The 21,046-nt window shown below is 30.7% G+C and overlaps 1 protein-coding gene across 1 annotated transcript; it reads right to left on the bottom strand.

Moving 5' to 3' along the window:
* Positions 1 to 12,352: 12,352 nt before the first annotated feature.
* Positions 12,353 to 15,467, bottom strand: LOC125069412 (cytochrome P450 6k1-like). Its single transcript, XM_047678905.1, has 8 exons — positions 15,084 to 15,467; positions 14,505 to 14,660; positions 14,183 to 14,367; positions 13,935 to 14,095; positions 13,588 to 13,706; positions 13,355 to 13,460; positions 13,000 to 13,242; positions 12,353 to 12,510 (listed from the first exon to the last, which is right to left on the bottom strand). Exons 1-8 carry the CDS (start codon positions 15,465 to 15,467, stop codon positions 12,353 to 12,355), a joined length of 1,512 nt encoding a protein of 503 aa, XP_047534861.1.
* Between the last annotated feature and the right edge of the window lie 5,579 nt (positions 15,468 to 21,046).

The following is a 21,046-nucleotide window of genomic DNA, read 5'->3' on the forward strand; positions in this document are numbered from 1 at the left end:
CTTCTTTTCACCACTATTGTGATACAACTCGCAATAAGTCTTACTATCTGAGGAGTATTATGACATTAATGCAGCCAGCCCGCTTAACTCGCCCGGTGCTTGTAGAGAAGAGTTTTTATTTATATTCTATAAACTATTTTTCAAATAATGTTTTGGCTTTTAAATTATAAGTGATTAATACCACAGTAATATTCATTAAAAACGTTTCGCGCCGATTTAATCTCCTATTATGAATTTAATCTGGTTGAAGTGGTTTTGAATACTTTAGTTACAGTTTTCGTCAACTAGTGAACAAATTGGAAATGTTAAAGTTTAAACCTGATGTTGCACACTCCATCGCTTTATTTTAAATTAAATTGTTTTCCACGAAATTGGTAACTTAATTTGCATAATTTGTATTATTAGGAAGATTCCATTTGTTTTCAAAATGAATGTAGTCTGAGAAATGTTTCCATAGTTTTGTACTTGAGAGGCCTTCGTTCATTTTTGGAATTGAATCGCATGTTAATTGTTTGTGTTTTATAAATTGTAAACATAATTCGATCTACATAATATAGTTAATAAAAAATAAAGAAATTGAGTTCGGTGCATAGAACTTGTTGATCTCAACAAAGGCCTCCTTTTTTAAATACAGCTATCTAAATTTTTAGATATTGTATTGATGATATTGAACGTGTCTATGACGTGGAACGGGAAAATATCAAAAGCGTGCAAAATCAGCTTATCGCTTACAGCGATCTCTTTGATACCATTTTAACAGGAAATTAATTATGAGAAATATAAATTAATTTAAACTTTAATTTGTTTCAAATTGATAATAATCGTTCAATATTAAATATATCAGCCTAAAGCACTAGACTCATACTAAAGTATATGTATTTAGTTTACCTACCATTATACATTAGCCATTATTTACAGCTGCCCACGGATTAGATGCGCCAGGCATAAATTCCTTGTTCATAGACTTGCGTGTGTAGTATGTACGTAACCATGCACCGCTGTAGGTTTGTGGCTTGACTTAGCTCGATGGCTGACAATTAAATTAGTTTGGCTAGAGTTCAGTCGAAACACGATCGGCAGACAGGAACATAGACTTTGAAAATTACTCTTCAGAAATGATGTCTAATGCAGAATTCGGTCAAGTGTTCGAATTTTGAGCGGTCAGACGAGTGGCCTTATTCTCTCTTAAAAGCTTTCGATTGAAAAGGTTCTTTGCAAGCAATACTTAATGTTTATGTTTAAACTACGATTAAAATTGCTTTATGAATACTTGAGGTTTTTTTAACTCAATTCTCTATGTTAAATGTTTTTTAAATTTATTAAAGCGTCTTTGGACTGGCTCATAAGAGGCTACAACCCTAAGTTTGAGGTTTAAAATTCTGCGCCAAAATTCTCTCATGTCGAGCAAACTGTCTCATCAGAGTGTGAGAATGAACTAGTAGAGGAAGCACTTGTGTGTTATTATATATCCTGCGTGGATGGCTAGTACTTTAGTTTCAGTCGGGAGGAATGCGTTTCTTTATATTATACGTATTATTAGTTTACTACCGACGGGAGAGCTGGTTCATTTTTCGCCGAGAGAATTGGAATTGCGATTCAACGAGAAAATACTTATATAGCTTTCGTGCTACTATTGCATGCAATCATGATTTATACACTAGCTATTTATTATTTTGATTTGTTTAAACTTATTCCTGAATGTAAATTAATATACATTCATTCATTCATAATTTACATTATTAAACAAAAGGTAACTGGGTTCACGCGGGGAATTTTGAGTTAGGGTTTTTTTTATAACAAAATAGTACCTGTAAATCCAGTTGCCATACTATCCTATCAGATAGTTATTGGGATGCGGCGCCGTGGCCCAAATTCGGCCAGGTGGGCTTGAAAATCAATATCAAACAGTTTTTTTTCAATATGCACATATGTATACACGAGTATATTGTAAATCAATATATTGTTATAAGTTATGGGCTACATTAAAAACGCTTCTACGTTATTGTTTGTAGAAATATTATTTCTATTACTCTTTTTTATAAAGCAGTCTAAAATGAAAATCGTGACCGAATTCCACTGGTGTTTTAGTCGTCATATTCGCATTAAGGGATTTTTTATTAATATTTCAACAATTTTCATCTTTTGATCAAAAAATGGTAAAGGCATAAATTATTGTTAATTTAAAAATCTTCTAGCAAACGATATAAAAGTGCATTTGAATTATCACGTTTCAAAGATCGCACAAGTTTTCTTTTCCATAATATTTTAAACACGCGGGTATTCTTCACAGATATCCGATTCATTGCTCCGTCCGATTCTACGATATCGTATGTAGTGCTGAATTTCTCCCATACAGTGAAAAGAGACCTGGCCCGCGAGTGTACTTAAGTTTGAATTGCCAACAGGAATTATATGCTCATCTGACTGGGCTAATACAAGAGTCCCAATGGTATCAATATCCTTGGCAAAATGTTTTTTTCTGATTTTTTTTTATTATCATAACCTATACACATATCTATATATGTACAGGGGTCTTTAATATATATTTATGTTATGTATATGTTTTATTAATAAGGTAGTAGATATAGCAACACATTTTTCTGTGTGCTCTTAGTGTTAATAGGACGTATAAAGATGAGTGACGTGAGTACGAATAATACAATAATTTTGATTATTAAATATTTCATTTGATATGATAAGGCAGGTATTTGTTTTCCATATATAATCTTTTTACTTAATCCTTATAGAAATTGTACTCGATGTTATACGCGTCTGATAGCTTACGGATTTAACGCGCTAATTAGCACCATTTTAATTCTTGAACTGAAATTAGTTCGCAATCAGCGACTTCCAAAAGGTCGCGGTAGACTGGTTTATTCCTCATACGTCTTTTATAATCGCTTATATAAATCGAGATTCAATTATTTTATACGTATACTATATATAACGAAGAGATTAAAATGTAGGTAATGATTGTTTTCAATGGAGTAAAGAAAAATAATAAAATGATTACTATTATGATTATATTCAAGTTTTCGATGACTTTTGGTATAAACATGGGTACCATACATAGTTATTGTTATTTTTTTAAATACAAATTGCAATTGTATATTTATTTATAAAAGGAAATACGACTGCCAAAGTAAAAGTTACGGCCCGTAAATGTTTCAGTGTTAGGCTCCTCTACTTTTTGACGAGCGTGTTTGGAGTTTAATTCACCACGCTGCTCCAATACTTAGTAAAATTTTTGTGCAAGATTTACATTTGACACGTGCAGGTTTCCTCGGGAAGTTTTCCACGAGATGAATTACAAACAGAAATTAAAAACATGAAAATTCAGGAGTCCTTGTCCAGATTTAAACTTTTTTTTATGTAAAAGATAAGCGGATCGCCACGCCACGCGTCCAGAAATATTGACGCTGTTAGAAATAATAAATATTCCTTACAACACACCAGTGCGTTGTTGTGACTGTAGTTACACTGGCTTACTCACCGGTCAAGCCGGGACACAAAAATGCTAAGTATTCCTGTTTGGAGGTAGAATAAATGAAGAGTGGGTGGTACCTACCCAGACGGACTTGCCCAAAGTCCTACCACCAAGTACAAACTCACCATCTTCGATTAAAATTTAAATGTTCTAGCCACTTGGCCAATATAACGTAGACTATAATATAATATGATATAATAAATGACATAAAACGAAAATAACTTTATGCTTTGAATTAAAAGTGAAAATCAATATAGATATTTTATTCAATACAAATACAATTTTTTAACAAAAGCACTTGGCGTTGCTTGTGAGTTTCGAGATATATTCAATAGACTTCAAGTCACACTACAAAAGTCAAACCAAAGTGAATATTGCCTATTGAACTCACCTCAGTACGTATAAAAGTATTGCAGTGGCGTCGTTTTTTAAAATGCGTTTATATACCTTTGTTGCGACGTGATGTCGATAATTGATAGTGGGATCAGTACATACACGGTTTTTTTATCGAATGTTGTCCATGTCTTTATTCATATATCATCCGGGAACGTCAGAATGGATTTAAAACTATTCATTGATATTTAACACGATTGGCACCAAATTTAAATCTGATTGTTAGATTTCTACACATCAAATGACTATACGTATGTTCTTTACATAAAATTTAACAATCATATATGAGCCGAGATGGCCGATTGGTAAGAACGCGTGCATCCTAACCAATGATTGCGTGTTCGAACCCAGGCAAGTACCACTGATTTTCCATGTGTTTAATTGTTGTTTATAATTAATTTATGTGTGCTTAGCCGCGAAGGAAAATATCGCGAGGAAACCTGCATGTGTCAAATTTCAATGAACTTGCTAATTGACCAAACCCCATTGGGATATAACAGCAGTGGACGGCATATGCAGACCCCATAACAGCAGTGGAATATCAATAGCCTATTGACTCCTTACTCTATACTTTATGTGCATAGAATATAAATTACATACATAAGGGGATAAATAGGAGCGCAGCACAAGACTGTACTTCAATGTCAAACCTTTTTAGGTGGTTAATTTTATTAATTTGAAAAGTGATATCAGAGTAGAGCGTATCTGAATAAATTGACTCCCTAAGCATACGTTGAAAAGACAAAACGTGACGTAACTTGTCAAGTTTGCTTAGTGTTCGTAAAGCTGGTATCTCAAGCCTTTCAGACTACGCCTGTTTGTATTAAATTTTAGATTGAAATTTAAGTGCCATTGCATTACACCTGAATAAAGCTATGATGTATATGAAATGTATACCTAGACTGTTAAAATTCTATTGGAACGTTCACTTTGAGTGATGTTTAAAGTTAAATGAACTAGTTTCTAAAATACATATAAAATTTAAAATGGATTAAGTACGTGCTATTTTAATATTTGTAGTTATATTCTAAAAAAATGTATTTGATGTAGTAAAATGTTTTAACATAATTATGAAGTAAAAAGTATTCACTTAATGAAGTGATTTATGAATGAAATATATTTAAATTACTGTATTAGCATGTTTTCAGACGCTGATTGATTTTTTTACTAAACCGTTAACGTCAAGCTATAAATAAACGCGTTAGAACGCGTACATCTTAACCGATGATTTCGGGTTCAAACACAGGCAGGCACCACTGAATTTTCATGTGCTTAATTTGTGTTTATAATTCATCTCGTGCTCGGTGGCGAAGGAAAACATTGTGAGGAAACCTGCATGTGTCTAATTTCAACGGAATTCTGCCACACCGTTGAGCACCGATTAAATTATAGATTACTCTTCATTCATACTTTTTCTCAAGATGGCCAGTTTATAGATTATTAAACATGTACGTCTTAAAAGAATACAAGCGCGTGCGATCTACATTCATTGAGATAGTAGATTCAATTCAAATAAATACATAACGCACAATAGAGATCTAGAAAAGTCGATAAACGAAAAAATCGCCGAAGTCGTCAAAATGTCGTTTGATTTAACGACCGTATCGTTAAATTGGTAACAGTGTCAACTGTATAATTCACGTTCCATAAGATATGTTACTACACTAGACTGTTCTGCAATCAATACGGTAGTGCAGCGTCATACCGATAATTACGATCTGACTTATGAGGCTATCAAACTTAGTTGATAGCTCCTGTTTGTTCGAGTCGTATGCATTAGAAATACTTCAAAAACATTTTTGGGATAACAAATACAGTTGAATGCTTGCAATTACGTTTTTTCAAAAGCAACATACTGGTTATTTTTATATATTAAAACATTACTTGCAAGCTATGAGAAGTTTTTTGTATTTTTTTTCTATGATATATCATATTCATTTACCCGTCTACCTACCTATAGGTAGGTGGACGGGTAAATGGGCTACCTGATGTTAAATGATCACCACCGTCCATGTCTTACATCACCAATGTGCCACTAATCTTAGGATCTAAGATGTTATGTCCCTTATGCCTGTAATTGCACTGGGTCGCTCACCCTTCAAACCAGAATACGCTGCAGTAGAATATATCGTGAGTGGGCGGTACTTACCCAGAACGGCACAAAACCTTTCCACCAAAAATAATTAAAAGTAGTAGTAGTTCACTTCTGTCGCTAGGGTCAATAAGAAATAAATACTTTTAGACTTAAATATCTCGCATTATTTCTAATCATAAATATTAAATATTTATATATTTATTATATTATTATGATTAGTTTTAAAAATCAAATTAAAAAATGTTACAAAACTCTAGTACATTATTAAAATCACTCATACGAAGCCGCTTTTTTACGAAACAATTTTAAAATATCTTTTTAGTTATAAAACGAATTCGAAATAATAACGTATATTGTACACTAGTCTCTTCTTGTCTAGTGATCCAGTGTATTCATAAGAACTGTTTTACATTTTATTAACGTGGAATGAATTTTGCAATAAAATCTTTTTAGGCAAGTAACAATGCACGAGGGTCGGTTTTAATCACACAGATACTGCCTTTTGTAGACAAGCTGCTGGAATAGTAAGCATTTACAAGTATTATCACGAAATTTTATCAAAAATTTTTATAATGTTTTAGATTTAAATTTTATATGGAATATACATACAAAATAATAATGGTATTTAAAACGAATGTTAACGTTTTGATATTGCACAAAACTTATTTATCGTTATTATCTATATTGAATATATTTATTCAATATAAAATACAAAGGTTTTGTAATTTTAGGCTTTTAGTCATATTTCAATGAAGCATTTCATTTACAATACATCGATCCTGTCGCCTTAGGCTACTGTCATATCCACTCCTAGCATTGGCTTTACATTTAATTGGCTAAAAAAAAGAAATAAAGCTAAAATGTTCTGAAAAATAAGTATCTAATTTAAATAACATTTTTTTTATAAAAGACAAAGTCTTTTCAAATACAATGATGGCCTTGTTTCGATAACATGACCTTTGATGTATGATAATCTTTTACCAAACAGCAACAAATTGTTATGACACTGGAACTTCCTAGGATAACAATTCTCATTTATTAATTTATCGTTGTTTTCATATAATTGACTTATCTTATTTTATTTGAGATAAAAATATCTTTAACAAAAAACTGATTGCTTTCAACCGCACCTATTACATCGTAATTCAAATCAATTCGTAATTCAAAACAAATCTATTAAATCGTATTAAATTAAAATCTCACTTATCTTTTTTAAATATATGGTAGAATGTATTCTACTAGTTAATTTAGTCAGTAGATTGATTTTTTCTATAAATCGTTTTATCGTTGTCTTACGTGATTAAAATGTCACGAATAATAAATAATTGATTGAATTTAAAAAGAAACTTCATAGTTTTTGATTGCTATCGATTACATAACTTTAGAGAATATTTTTTACTCATTTAATAGTAATCAACGAAACCATATATCTAAGGGAACATGAATAGTGCAGGTATAGGTCTCTTGATTATTTACGTCGAGGCACCTGCAATTTAGGTATTTCGTGCATGAAATAGGAGGCAGTTGTGGACGGCGTTCCAATTGTCATCTAACGAAGTAAAAATTGCAGTGTTTAGAGCTAATTGCACATCATTGTTCAGGAGCAGCCTGTAGGAAAACTATAGAGGTCCTATAACGTGCTTCACGTATATTGTAATAACGAATTTACTCGGATACTCTTGAGGTTGAGGCGACTTAACACATTACGTTAGAATATTTTAAGAAAAATTTCTTTTTCTTTTTTACTTTATAATATTTTTAAGGTTATAAGATAATAAAACATTATATGTAGCAAATATATTTATTTAACCATTATAATCGATGTAGTAATCGTAATATAATATAGATGATAATTACAAAAACAAAATTCATATATTATTAACAAATAATTTAACAAGCAATAAAAATTATACTTTATCACAAAAATATATCATACCTTAAATGTTAACATCTTGCTGCTCCAGGAAGTTCTATAACGAACCTCCATCACTTACAAGCCTCACTACAAATCATATGATTCACAATAATTAACAGAAAAGTCGAAAGCACCGTCTTATTCAATATCAATGTAATCAATACAATTCAAACATAATTTAAATCTAATTATTATTGTTACAGAATTGATTGAAGTATACCATAAATAATGTAAGCCTTTTTGTAATCAACTCATTATTTAATAATTTGTTACTTAATCTGTCACGCGCGTCAATTGTTTTTACGTGAGTTTTACATGTGCTTCGATAGTGTAAAGAGTAAGGGTTAACAATAGCATTCTGATTATGAAGGTTGATCGACTATTGTGTGAATATCTGCTAGAGGACATAGTAAATGTAAATGTTTTTGTTATTTCAGTTTTTTCTTAAACTCAGTAATTATTTGTAATATTACTAACAAAATAATAGACATGTATAAATTTAAACCCCAAAAAAGGTAAAGCAAGTAGCTCCTCTCCTTGGTTGAAGTTTTACCTTTTTGGTGCTTTTCAGCAACGTTCCAAGATATATTTAATTTAATCTCCCTGTCTCTGATTAAAAATTAAAATAATGTTAATAGGTAAAATTTAAAGATAATCGTTTTTAAAATATTGTATTAAGAACTAAAGTTTTAGATTATAATTAATCTATAAAAAAAGTATCAAAATCTAAACCACACCAGAACGTCCATCGAACCATGTGACTTGTGGTATATCATAACGGCGATGGCTTATGTTTGACTTAAACATTGTGTAAAAATCATTGGTCTATTATTATATCTCCGAAATTGGAAATATATATTGAAGGTTTTTATAAAGGTTTATTTGATCATTGTAAATCTTGAGATTACTTAATTTATTATTCATTCATTATTGCATTCTACGATGATTTTATTAATTAGATATCACGGACTCCTGGCAGTAGAACAATATTTTAGTTTACTTCCTACTATTGTATTAAACAAAACCAATTTACTATTTCCATCGAGCCAGGGGGGTAGACCTGAAAAAGGTGAATTCCGAAGGATGCAGAAGGCGGAGAACCGGTACTTATATTTTCGGACACGGTTAAGTCTAGCGGATAACGGTGAGTTGATGATTGATTAATTAAATCTACTATTTGATTTATTAATTATTTTTACATCTAACTATAAAATAATAAAATATAAAAGCTAAGGATGTTAGTGTTGTTTTGAATGAATTATCTATATAGGATATAAAATTTTCTTTGATTGCGACACCTAGATAATTAATCTAGGTGTCACAATCAAAGATTAATTTACTGATTTTTTTTTTATTTAGCCTTTCATGTAGTAATTGAATTTAACATTATATATTTTTCCGCGATAAGGAACTGACAGCAACAATAAATTGTTATTTTTAACATTTTTTAATAATTGTAATTGGAGCCGACCTGATTCATCCTTTATTAGAAATGAACTAACTCTGTCTGCAATGCGTGCGCTCATAAATAAACTTGTTTTACTATATTCTATATACATATTCTTACACTTTTAGGACGTACATATATAGATGAATAGTACCCGCAATACGAGGATGGTAGCTCACATGCAAGCCTTCAGGTATTGCAGACGTCCATGGGCGGTGGTGTCACTTTCCATCAGGTAAGCCTAAACTCGTTTGCTTCCTATGCCGTAAAAAAAGTTTTTTTTTTCATATACTTATTTTGTTTTATTTATATGTTATTTCATAATTTGAGTAAATAATTATTTATGGTTGATGTAAATACACATAGATATGTAGATTGGTACTATAGATATATTGTAAAATAATATTATAATGTCAACTTAAGTAGTATTACAACAACAATATTTTTTTTTAAATAAAAATTTGGCCAATGGCATTAAGATATTCTGCTCAATTTTTGCAGGGAATAGCGGCAGTGATTCTTTTAACGATCAAACTGAGAATGAAGCAAAAAATACCGGAAATGAAAATAGGTATAAAAACTATATCGTTCATTGTTATTTGTGCTTTAATATTTAACTATATTCTTTCCAATTGTAATAGAAAAGGGTAACTACTGATTTCCTCGCCGGCTTTTCACGCTAGAATCTAAATCTAAACCACTAGCTAGCTAGCTATATATATATTTTTTTAATAAATATATGTGTTATAAGTTTTTGTAACTGTTTTTATTATTTGTGTTTTAATTTAAAATTCAATACTTTATTAAAACTAGTATATTAGTATGATGTTTCATTTGCTGAGTCGAGTATGTCCAAATTGAATGTTTTTTCGTTTTCTCTTGTTAGAAAATATTCGTTGTTATTATAATTTTAAGAGTTTAATTTATAGTTTTTTTTATTTGTAACTAATAATAAAATAGTAAAGACTAGCGTAACTTTATTTTTAGGGAATCTGGTTAAATAAATAATTAATGACTACGACAAGTAACTATTTATGCATGTTATCTTCTCTGTCGTAATTTTGTAGTGATATAATTCTCTCATTCGTACTTTTGGTTAATATTTTATGGTTTTGGCAGCATTCCTCGGTGGCATAAGTTGTGTCTCTTAAAATATAAAACATATTATATTAAACACAATGAGTCAAAAAAGTATGTTTCACTAGCGAATTAGATTTGTTCCTTCTAAGTCCTACAGGATAATTTTATACGCCTCGTCTAGTATGGGGCCCAGGTTAGTATGGACATTTGTATGCGAACACACCTATACTATAATTTGTAATCCTTTGCACATAATGAAGAAAATAAGATAGTGGCTGAGACCCGGTAGATATTAGAGTCTATTCTAAGGTTGGAACAGATTCTGAAGCCCTTTGGTGATATTTCATTTTAATGCATAATAATATTCGGACCCACACAGGAGCGATAGTATTGGAAACCCTTAGATGTGTTGTAATATATTTGATTCAATCGAAGACCTTGTCCGACCGCCCGATATTTGGTAACCTTTAGCAAAAATTGGAAACCTTTTGAAAAAATATAAACCATTACACTTTTTATCAGAACTCAAATTTTCGTTAGCAATGAGCTAACTCCTTGGTGGTAGCCAGCACGCCTGGGATGTACCAAAAAAACTCAAAAGTCAGTGGAAAATGGAAGCTCAACTGTCGCATTTTGAAGCCACTGGACTGTCGCCGAAGCCGATAGTCCTGTATCTAAACCCTCTCTCTGACTATTTTGTCACGATCTTAGTCTTGAGTTCAAATATATAGTCATAACTATGGCAAGTTCTTTAGGCATATTATATGAAAGATTAAGCGTGTATTTTTTTAGTGCCGAAACGACATCATGAAGGCAATTTAATGTTCGGACAGCACTCGTATGTAAAACGTAGATTCTTTCGGTTCCAGCTAAACTGACTTTATCAGGTTGCATCGAAAAAATCGAGCTATATTTTTCGAGAACTCTCATTATCCGTTTCACCCATACATTATTCTGTAGTCATTTCCTCGAATGTTGTTTTATTGATATATTTAATCTGTTATATGTAGTTAAAAGCGCACTGCAATATTTGACCGGTAATGATAAAATCGTACTGAGCGAATATAATAAGCAATTACTAAGAGTAATTAAATTGCTTCACGAATGTAATTTACATTGTGTATTCACAAATATGAATACGCTTATTGCGTTTGGTTACAGCCGCATTGGATAATGAATTGTGAGATTCAATTATTTAACTATAGTCAAATTGACATAGGCTTCGCGGAAAAAATTAAATCCCTTTTAAAATAAATACCTATCTCAATAACAAAATGAATAAAATGAAAAAGCTCCATTTGCACGACTTACTCCCAACGAGAGGCTTTAGCATATTGAACCACAATAATACATTTTTTGTATTTTCGTTAGACGTAATTGTAAAATAGTTCTGCAAAGTCGAAGACTCGTAAAATAGGTAATCTCGCATGCTCTATCCATATATTTTATTATAATCACGCTAATAACAATCGGATCATATAATATATCACGATGGTGATAAAATGTCAATAAAATGTTCATGACCTGTCCAACTACAAATACTCGTGCGATAGTGCAGCGTCATACTGATAATCACGAGCTAATTAGCAACTGAGGTAAGGCATCTCTGTTTGTTTAATACAATTCCCAATCTTACTTAAAACACTCGGTGAGATAAAACATTCCATTGTTTTTCAGTTATATATACAATTAATTAATTAAATTGTTATCAGGACCGACAGACACAATCTTATCGTACATTGTTTTTCAATTAAATCGTACATTGATTTTATATGCCTGAATTTTATATTGAGATGGTTATTACAACATTATATTGATGTAGTATTTACTCATAATTGTATAAATACTTCAACGCCAGTAGAAGGGAATAAAACAATTTATTAAAAAAAAGAATTTTTATTAAAAAATATTTTATTTTTAATAATTGTTATATATTTAACGTGGAACAAAGTTTACACTTAAACCTCCTTCGGGGGCCAGTATCACAGCGTATGGATCGGTTTTAACTGTATACGGTAGAACTGATTCAATTTTGTAGTGAAGAATTAGCTGGGCCAGGGAAGCTTTTACTTGCATCATTCCATACCTTTTACCTAAAATATTTACTAGGTATATTTAAAAAGAACATTTTTAATAGAAAAAGTTAAAATAACACTCTGTAAATATGACACATGCAGTTTTTTTTCGCCAACCAGCGTAAGGCGAATTATAAACACAAATTTTCACAAGTACTTGAAGATTATACATTGGTTTTCAAATAATAACAAATTTTCTTGTTTTATTTGATTTTATATTTTATTTTTATTGATTTATATTTATATTTAGTACAATAAGAAAACCTTTTTATTTCTTATTAAGTATTGTTACTCAATGATCAACTTATTTAAAACCATATTTTATTTATAATTAAAGATTTTTTTTTATTATAGGTAGGCGGACTTTAGGCAAATTGACCTTACAATGGTAAATGGTCACCATTGCTCATGAACATTGGGGCTGTAAGAGATATTAACCATTCCTTACGTCAACAATTCGTCGTCATAATACTAAGTATTGCTGTTTGACGGTAGGTAAATACTTACCGATACAAAATCGGGGTCCTTCACCAAACGTCAAGAATACGGGGTTGGTAGTATCGATCTCTGTCATGAAGCGTTCTGGCCGGAACTTCTCTGGCTCAGGATAGTATTTCTCATTGTAATGTATAGCTAATACATTTATAAATACAGGCGTGCCTGTCTCAATCGTAAGATTATCGTCTAATTTGTAATCCTTTGCACATAATCTTTCTAAATACGGTACGGGTGCATGCATTCTTAGAGTTTCTGAAAATAAACCATTTCTATACTATGTGAGTAATAAATTAATATCTAGCAACCATTATACTCAGTTTCGAAAAGTTTCAAAAATACAAAATCAAAGGCACTCAAACAATACCGTTAACACAAGCTGCTAAATATTTTAATTCCAATAATTCATTGTAATCCAAAACGTCACGCCCTTTTCGACTTACTGCCTCACTGATTTCATTATAAAGTTTTTCCTGAAAATTGAAACAATCAAACTGTGTGACGGATGTTTAGTTCAGCGACCCAAATGTATTCCATATTTTGTTTATGATACAAGAAAGAAACATTATTTATAAAGAAATCATAGATCATTAAAGGTACCTGCACTTCAGGATGGTGAGCTATTTCGTGCAAGAAAAAAGAAATAGTCGTAGAAGAGGTTTCTATTGATCCCAAAATGAAAACAGCCGCTTGCGCCAAAATAACATCATCAGCCGGCGCTGTCAATTGAAATATATGGTTATTTTTGACCGACTTAAAAAGAAGAAGGAGGTTTAATGGATTTAAGCTTTATTATTTTGAGGTAGGTGATGAGATACTGCGTATTTTGGTTTTTTTTTATGATATCAAATTGATTTATTATTCATTTTTAGTGCATTTTATGTTATTGTTGTAAGTTGCTCGATACTTTTCTGTAATATTTGCAACTTTATATTTTGTCAACTTACGTGAATCGGGTTCAGCGGAATCATTTAATTTTTTTTTTAACTTAAGCAAAATATTAATAAAATCATTCTCGTTTTTTGTATCATCCTCCTTGCGATGTTTAGCGATGTCCCAAAATATATTTTTAACGTAATCTGTGGCTGGAGCAGAAAAAAATTTAAACCTATAAAAATAAAAATACTCCATGAAACAGCACTTTATCGTTTATAAAATAATATGGTAACAGGTGATGTTATATTAAATGTCTTACCGTAAAATTGCAGCCATAATGGGAACGAAGAATATCATAGTAAATTCTAAGCCACGCCAGAACGTCCATTGTACCATGTGACGTGTGATGTACCATAAGGGCGACGGCTTATCATTTAAAATACTGACTCGAATACCAAATACATTATAAGCTACAGTATCAGACGTGTACATGGAAAATAGTTCCTGCAAACGATAAATTATACAGTCACGAAATTTTATATTATATTTTTTTTTTTACTTAAGAATGTGTGAGTTTGACTTTAAATAATAAACCATACCATTAACATATACATATAAATACGTAAATATTTAGAGTTTACCTTTAAGTTAGCAACGTTGTTCTTGTCAACGTAGTCTCGCTTTATTTTTTTCACTAGCTCTGTTGCATTGATATTCATCAGTTCAGTTATTTTCCTTAGACGTAAAGATGTAAACATTGGGGAGAGTTCGTACCTCAATTTTTTCCATAGTGGATTCTGAAATTATAATTTATGGCTAAAAATTAGTGTTTCGATTTTTTTTAGTATTCAGACATGTAAACGATTATTTACTGATTTTTATTTTTGCTTAGCTATACTTAGAAGGTTGATTCGTGAAGAAGATTCTATGAATACATAAATAATTGTTCATTTTTAAATATAGTTGTTAAATAACTATAATGAAAATCTCACAATTTCAGGGCTTATGGGTCGTGTATCAACAATATTTATAAATTTCATAAATCTACTTAATTCACATTGAATATTTAAAATTGATCCATAAAATTTAATTCATTCATTTTATTAAAATAATCTTCTAGGTTATGATTACAACTGCAGTGAAGATTAACGAAATAAATATACTTTTAGCCTGAATATATATTTACTGTTATTTTATATTGGATAATATATTTTACTCACCCTAACCGTAAACAGATTCAGAGTTCCTAGAGGATCCGAATAACCACTGTACAAATATCTATTTGGAAAATATTCAAAATCCTTTATAAGTATATTTTTGGCAAGTTCCGGCGACTGCACCATTAAAACAGGATTCCATGCAAGGAATATTCCCACGTAATCACTCGGATGTCTTTTTCTTAATTCATAACAATAATCCCAGATACTTCTTCTCATAATAAATCCTAGATTACCGAAAATAGGAATAGGTTTGTCATATAGTATACCTCGGTCTTTCCAGTAATTGTAAGTTTTGCGCAAGTACAAACATAATATAATAAAAGAACCGATTAATACTCCGATCAGAGAGCGTATCAATAGCCAAACGATCTCATTGGCGTCCATTTTGGTACTAAAGTACATTCATTATCTATTGAAATATACAAAGTCGTCTGTAATCTTAAACAATTTTAGATATAATAATAGACAGCGTATTTTTTGCATGATTATGCTTTTATTGTATGTAAATAAATAAAACACGATTATAAAATTATTATTGCGTCATAAATTGATTGTTTACTTTTCTTTGGAGTACTTTAAACAATGTATTTATTGTTAATATAATTATTACTTAATATAAATTTCAAACTACAATCTGTCTTTACGTAAGTTATAGAAACAACCTGTTGATTTCTCACTACTGGGCTAAGGTCTCTTTTGGTGAATAAGTATTCCAGTCCACATTGGCGTAGCGTGGTGGAGTAATGTAAACTAATCCCTAAAATTGTTGTGCGAGTTATCACTCGGTTTTTCAAATTTAAGTTTAATTATTATTTTTGGTTGCGATAAATTATCCAGAAGAGGACACAAAATACCTAAACTTTGACCCCCTCACACGTTAACGTAGCCGTGCACGTGAATAATATATATGTATGTTACCGTAAAATTGTTAATACCGTTAGATTATAATCTATATCGCGAGATTTCGAACTGTTGAACGATTGTGAACCGTAACGTACTATTACAGTGTAACGCATTACTTTTCGGTAGATTATAATTTACTGAAGCTAATTAAAGTTAAATTATGAAAAGTCTAACCTAATCGAAATGTCATACACTATCGAAATTTTTGACTTTTTATTTTGAGTTAAATCACCGTTCACAATATTCGCTCCGTTTACAATCTCGCGAGATAGATAACAATCTAAAGGTATTTACAATTCTACGGTGATATGTATATGAGCATTATATAAACAGTTTAAAAGGAAAATTATCGTTAGTGTCTATTCGAAAATTTAGTTTCTACTCAATACTTAGTCGAGCGAACATTTAATTTAGTTATGGACGCTTTTAAAATGTTCTCTTTGAACGTATGATAGAGTTTAAATTAATTAGTTCTAAAGAACTTTCCATATTATGCTTTCATCATAATTCACCGCTACTATACCATGATGTAATATATGTTTTAACTTAGATTAAGTAGATGTAATGTAATAATTACATAAGTCAATATTGTGTTATCGTACACTAGTATTTTCAACGATATAATAAAAAATATTATGTTAAATTCAATATGTGCATCTCTATTACTATTTGTGACAAATATAACTAGTACATAGTTATGTTTATATATTTAAATCTTATATATTATTCATACACAAGAAGTGTATTAATAGAATTCCTCCTAAACGGTTGCATCGATTTCGATGTAATTTTCTTTGAGTTAATACACAAAGAGTTGGGCCCTGACTCGAATAGATTGGATTGGGAAGAAAATATAATTTTATTTCGTCCGGGAAGGTCTGCTAGTCGTTTATATTTTAGTTCAATGATTCACATGCTAAGTAGTATCTCTGTATTATAGGTTATCGAAGTAAATGCGCTCCGCAGGCTGTACGCACGCACCCTTTGTACCTAAGCCTACTATATGCCCTTCCCAAAAAAAGTGTGACAGGCAAAGACATAATAGACTACTTTGTGTGACAGGTCTGCTCAGCGCAACTACTCATTGATTTATACTTCGATAGAGAAGAGATACTGTTATCAAAATAATGTCTAAAAATTACCCGAAAATTTCCTTAGTTTTGTATTATTTAATGTGTTGATGTCAATAAAAATCAAATCATAGATAATTTAGGTGCAAAAAAAGTAATAATTACAGAAGCATCAACCTTAGCTTAGATATTTTAGTTTTTTTTTATAACGACTACCGAAAAAGAGGTTTTAATTTAATTTAAATAAGCCTTACGAAAACCTAACGTATATATATCCACACCTTTAGAAATAATAACAAAAAATACTAACTATTTAAATTGCTCTTAGTTTTGATAAAAAATGACGGATTACGTCTTAATGGTTTTAAGATTACTATATAAAAAGGCAATTTTGAATGTAATAAAGCAATGTGTCTTGTCAATAATATATCGTTTAAATTCTGTTTACCAGTACTGAGACTACTTGATATTGTAGAATAAGCTAAAAGACAGCTCGTTGTAGAAATTGAAAATTTACAGCAGTAACATCGCATGGGCGAGCTCTATTAATAGTAATAATTTGACTTTTTTGAAATAGCTGTTTTATTATAGCTAAGGTGTTGTGTAATGTTTGTGTTATTCAATATATTGAAAACAAATTTGATGGTTGTACATTTAAAATTTTTTGAAAATGCTATGCGACCATGATGATGCTATAATTTTTATCGTCAATCAAACTAATGTATCCCCCTTTGGTTTGTTGGCCCCTTCAAACCGGAATACAGTAATATTATCTATTTGATTGTAGAACAGATAAATAAGCAGTATGCACATTTCAGGAGTCAGAGACAATATGGCCCAGTGGTTAGAACGCGTACATCTTAACAGATGATTTCGGGTTCAAACCCAGACATGCACCACTGAATTTTCATATGCTTAATTTGTGTATATTATTTATCTCGTGCTCGGCGGTGAAGGAAAACATCGTGAGGAAACCTACATGTATCTAATTTCAACGAAATTCTGCCATATGTGTATTCCACCAACCCGCATTGGAGCAGCGTGGTGGAATATGCTCCAAACCATCTCCTCAAAGGGAGAGGTGACCTTAGCCAAGCAGTGGGCTGCCAGCAGCAATTTACAGGCTACTTATGTAAAATGTAAATGTAATGCACATTTAAAATTTGAGAAATTATATTTTTAACAAAAATATATCTATTTTTAAGTTAAGCAATATTATTGATTATAAAAAGGTTTAATAAGAAAAAAATGCATATACAAAATATGCAGAATAGGCATTATAAAAAGGTTTAATAAAAAAAAAATGATTTGATTGAGCATGAACGCAGACTATAAACTATGAATATATACTCTTGCATAGTTTTAAAATATAGCTTATTATACCAAAGTACTTAGAGAGAACATAGTAAGTTCTCTTGGTCGGGTCGGTTTGAGTCAAAAATATTACTTATACGAGAACTTTGTAACAGTATGATTTGTAGATCTCGAAATTTTTACGATAAATCACATATATATATATTCTGAAAAATTCCCAAGTTAATCATCTTTATGAAAATAAATAACTAGCTAATTATAAATCCGTCAGAACCATTTACAGTTTACTTGGTGGTAGGCCAAGGGACATAGCATCTTAGTTCCATAGGCGCATTGCCGATGTCGGGAATGGTGAATTTATCTTACAGCGTCCAATGTCTATATCAATGTCTATAGTAAATGGTGACTTGGCACTTTTGACGGCTTACCTATATAAATATAAAATAAAAAGAACACTCGTGTGATCTTTTTATAGAGAATATCAATATTGTTGAATTGTATTGGCTGGTAGTCTAGCGGATATTGGAGTGATAAGAATTGTAATCTTTAATGATTAATAATATATTCCTAAGTAGAATATTTGGCGAAGACTAACGAAATAGTTAAATGTTATAATAAGTACAATGGTTCGTGGTACTATCACACGTGTTAATCCAGCATTTTTAACAGTTGATTATATCCACGGTGAATAATGACATCGATAGCGACAGGCTTTAATACTGACTCTAGTAGAGTAGAGAGGGATTATCTGGATACAAAAAATAAAATAAAAATAAAAAACAATATAACGCTGTGTAACAATTTATATTGCTTCAATATATATCTAATGCAGGATAAGGTTTAGCTGAATGTGTGAGGAGTACGTAATTTGACGGAATTTCGTGGATTTAAAACTGAATTAGAAACGGTATTACGTAACACATATATATATTGAATTTAGAACAGTATTACGTGACAGATTCGTTTTGGATTTGGAATAGCTTAACGTTGATAAATTCAGATTGGAGAATTCAAAAGAAAAAAAATTTGATTCTACAATAAGATTCCGCTGAAATATTTAAGCGTGCTTATAAATAATTTTAAATCTTATGTTAAAAAAACACTGTATTTCATTTGAGATTTGAGAAATACACAGTCTAATTTATATAACTATATTTCCCGGGAGTAATTGAATAAAGAATATTTTGATTTTAAAATGTCCTGCAAGAAATACTTTAATTCACTTGATAGGTTTCTGTGCAGGTCTATCTTATTGATTCGTTTTGGTTTGAAAGATGAGTGACAAAGAGTCATTAAAAACACGAAAGACATTATATCTTAGTTTCCAAGGTTGGTGATGTTTCCTTTCATACAACATTAGTATTACTAACAGTATTTAAAACGGGATATTTACCATGTTTATTATTTGGTGGAGCTCGATATTTCGACATTATCTACGAATGTCTTGTTCACGAGACTCATTGGTATTGTATGAAAGGTTAATAATTCTTACGGCGTCTATGATCGATGGGGACCTTTTACCATCAGGTAATCTATTTGCTCACTCAAATAATTAAACGATACAAAAAATCAGCATCCTCTAAAGTTTACATATGAGTCTCGTGAACAAGACATTCGTAGATAATGTCGAAATATCGAGCTCCACCAAATAAAAATAAAAAATAACAACGTTTCAAATACTTATAATAATAAAATGATATATATTAAAATGATAGATATTCTTATATATATATAAGAATTACCAAATTAGTAAACGCGGTTAGCAACTCCTGCCTCGAGAAGAAGCAAGTCTTATTATTCAATCATCATATACCGGAAATCGTGCTTGTCATATAATTTATATATCTGAATAATTTTCAGAGTAGTTTTCAATATGTATAATATTAATTTTAAGATTATCCAATATTTCAATTATACTTCGCCATTGTCGCTACGAGTAACATATAAAAGTATTCAATGGAAACGGTTGGTATCGAACCCTATCAAAGTGATATGAGCGATTCATTGCGAATCATTGAATGTTAATCGGGAAATTAAATTCGATATTCGATTGTTTTTTTTATCAATGTAATGAAAAAACCAACGCTGAAAATTTCGCGACAAAAGAATAAGCCTTGATATTTTTCATTGTTTTGTCGCTTTTATATCCACACACACACGTCGGAATTAAAATTTTCAACATTCACATAAAGCGGTATAAATACGACGCGCTATATTAACAAAACAAGTTTAAAATTTACCTTTTTATAGACTGGAACTAGGTCACTGTAGCCCATAAATATAAAATGATAGCCCCACTGTATAAATATTGGTTTTAACAATTGGCTTAATTTTGCTAGTTTTTCTTTTGATTATAATTTTTATAAGAATTAATATTTATAAGAATAAGAATTAATATATATATTTTCCTTCACCGCAGAGCATTAGATGAGCTATATACACAAATTAAACAAATGAAAACTTAGCTTAAGCCGCAACCGCAATCTTCGGTCAAGCCCCTGGGCTATCTCGCCTCATTTTTCTATCAGGTTAAATAGTATTATTGTGTGACGCATAAAATGTAAGTATCGTTTGTTTTTGTTTTTTTTTAATATATACTATATATGGTTACGAGATTATTAAATTTATAAGCATGGGACCCTATTTCCAAAACTTAATACTTGACCCTCCCTCACA

The sequence above is a fragment of the Vanessa atalanta genome, chromosome 2 (assembly GCF_905147765.1).
Source record: "Vanessa atalanta chromosome 2, ilVanAtal1.2, whole genome shotgun sequence".
NCBI lineage: Eukaryota > Metazoa > Arthropoda > Insecta > Lepidoptera > Nymphalidae > Vanessa > Vanessa atalanta.

Excerpts from the sequence above, each read along its gene's own strand:
- LOC125069412 (XM_047678905.1), bottom strand. The coding sequence starts at position 15,467 with ATGGACGCCAATGAGATCGTTTGGCTATTGATACGCTCTCTGATCGGA. Across the intron at positions 13,461-13,587 it reads CTCACCATCCTGAAGTGCAG|GAAAAACTTTATAATGAAAT; the intron begins GTACCTTTAATG and ends TTCAATTTTCAG. Across the intron at positions 12,511-12,999 it reads AGGACCCCGATTTTGTATCG|GTAAAAGGTATGGAATGATG; the intron begins GTAAGTATTTAC and ends TAAATATTTTAG.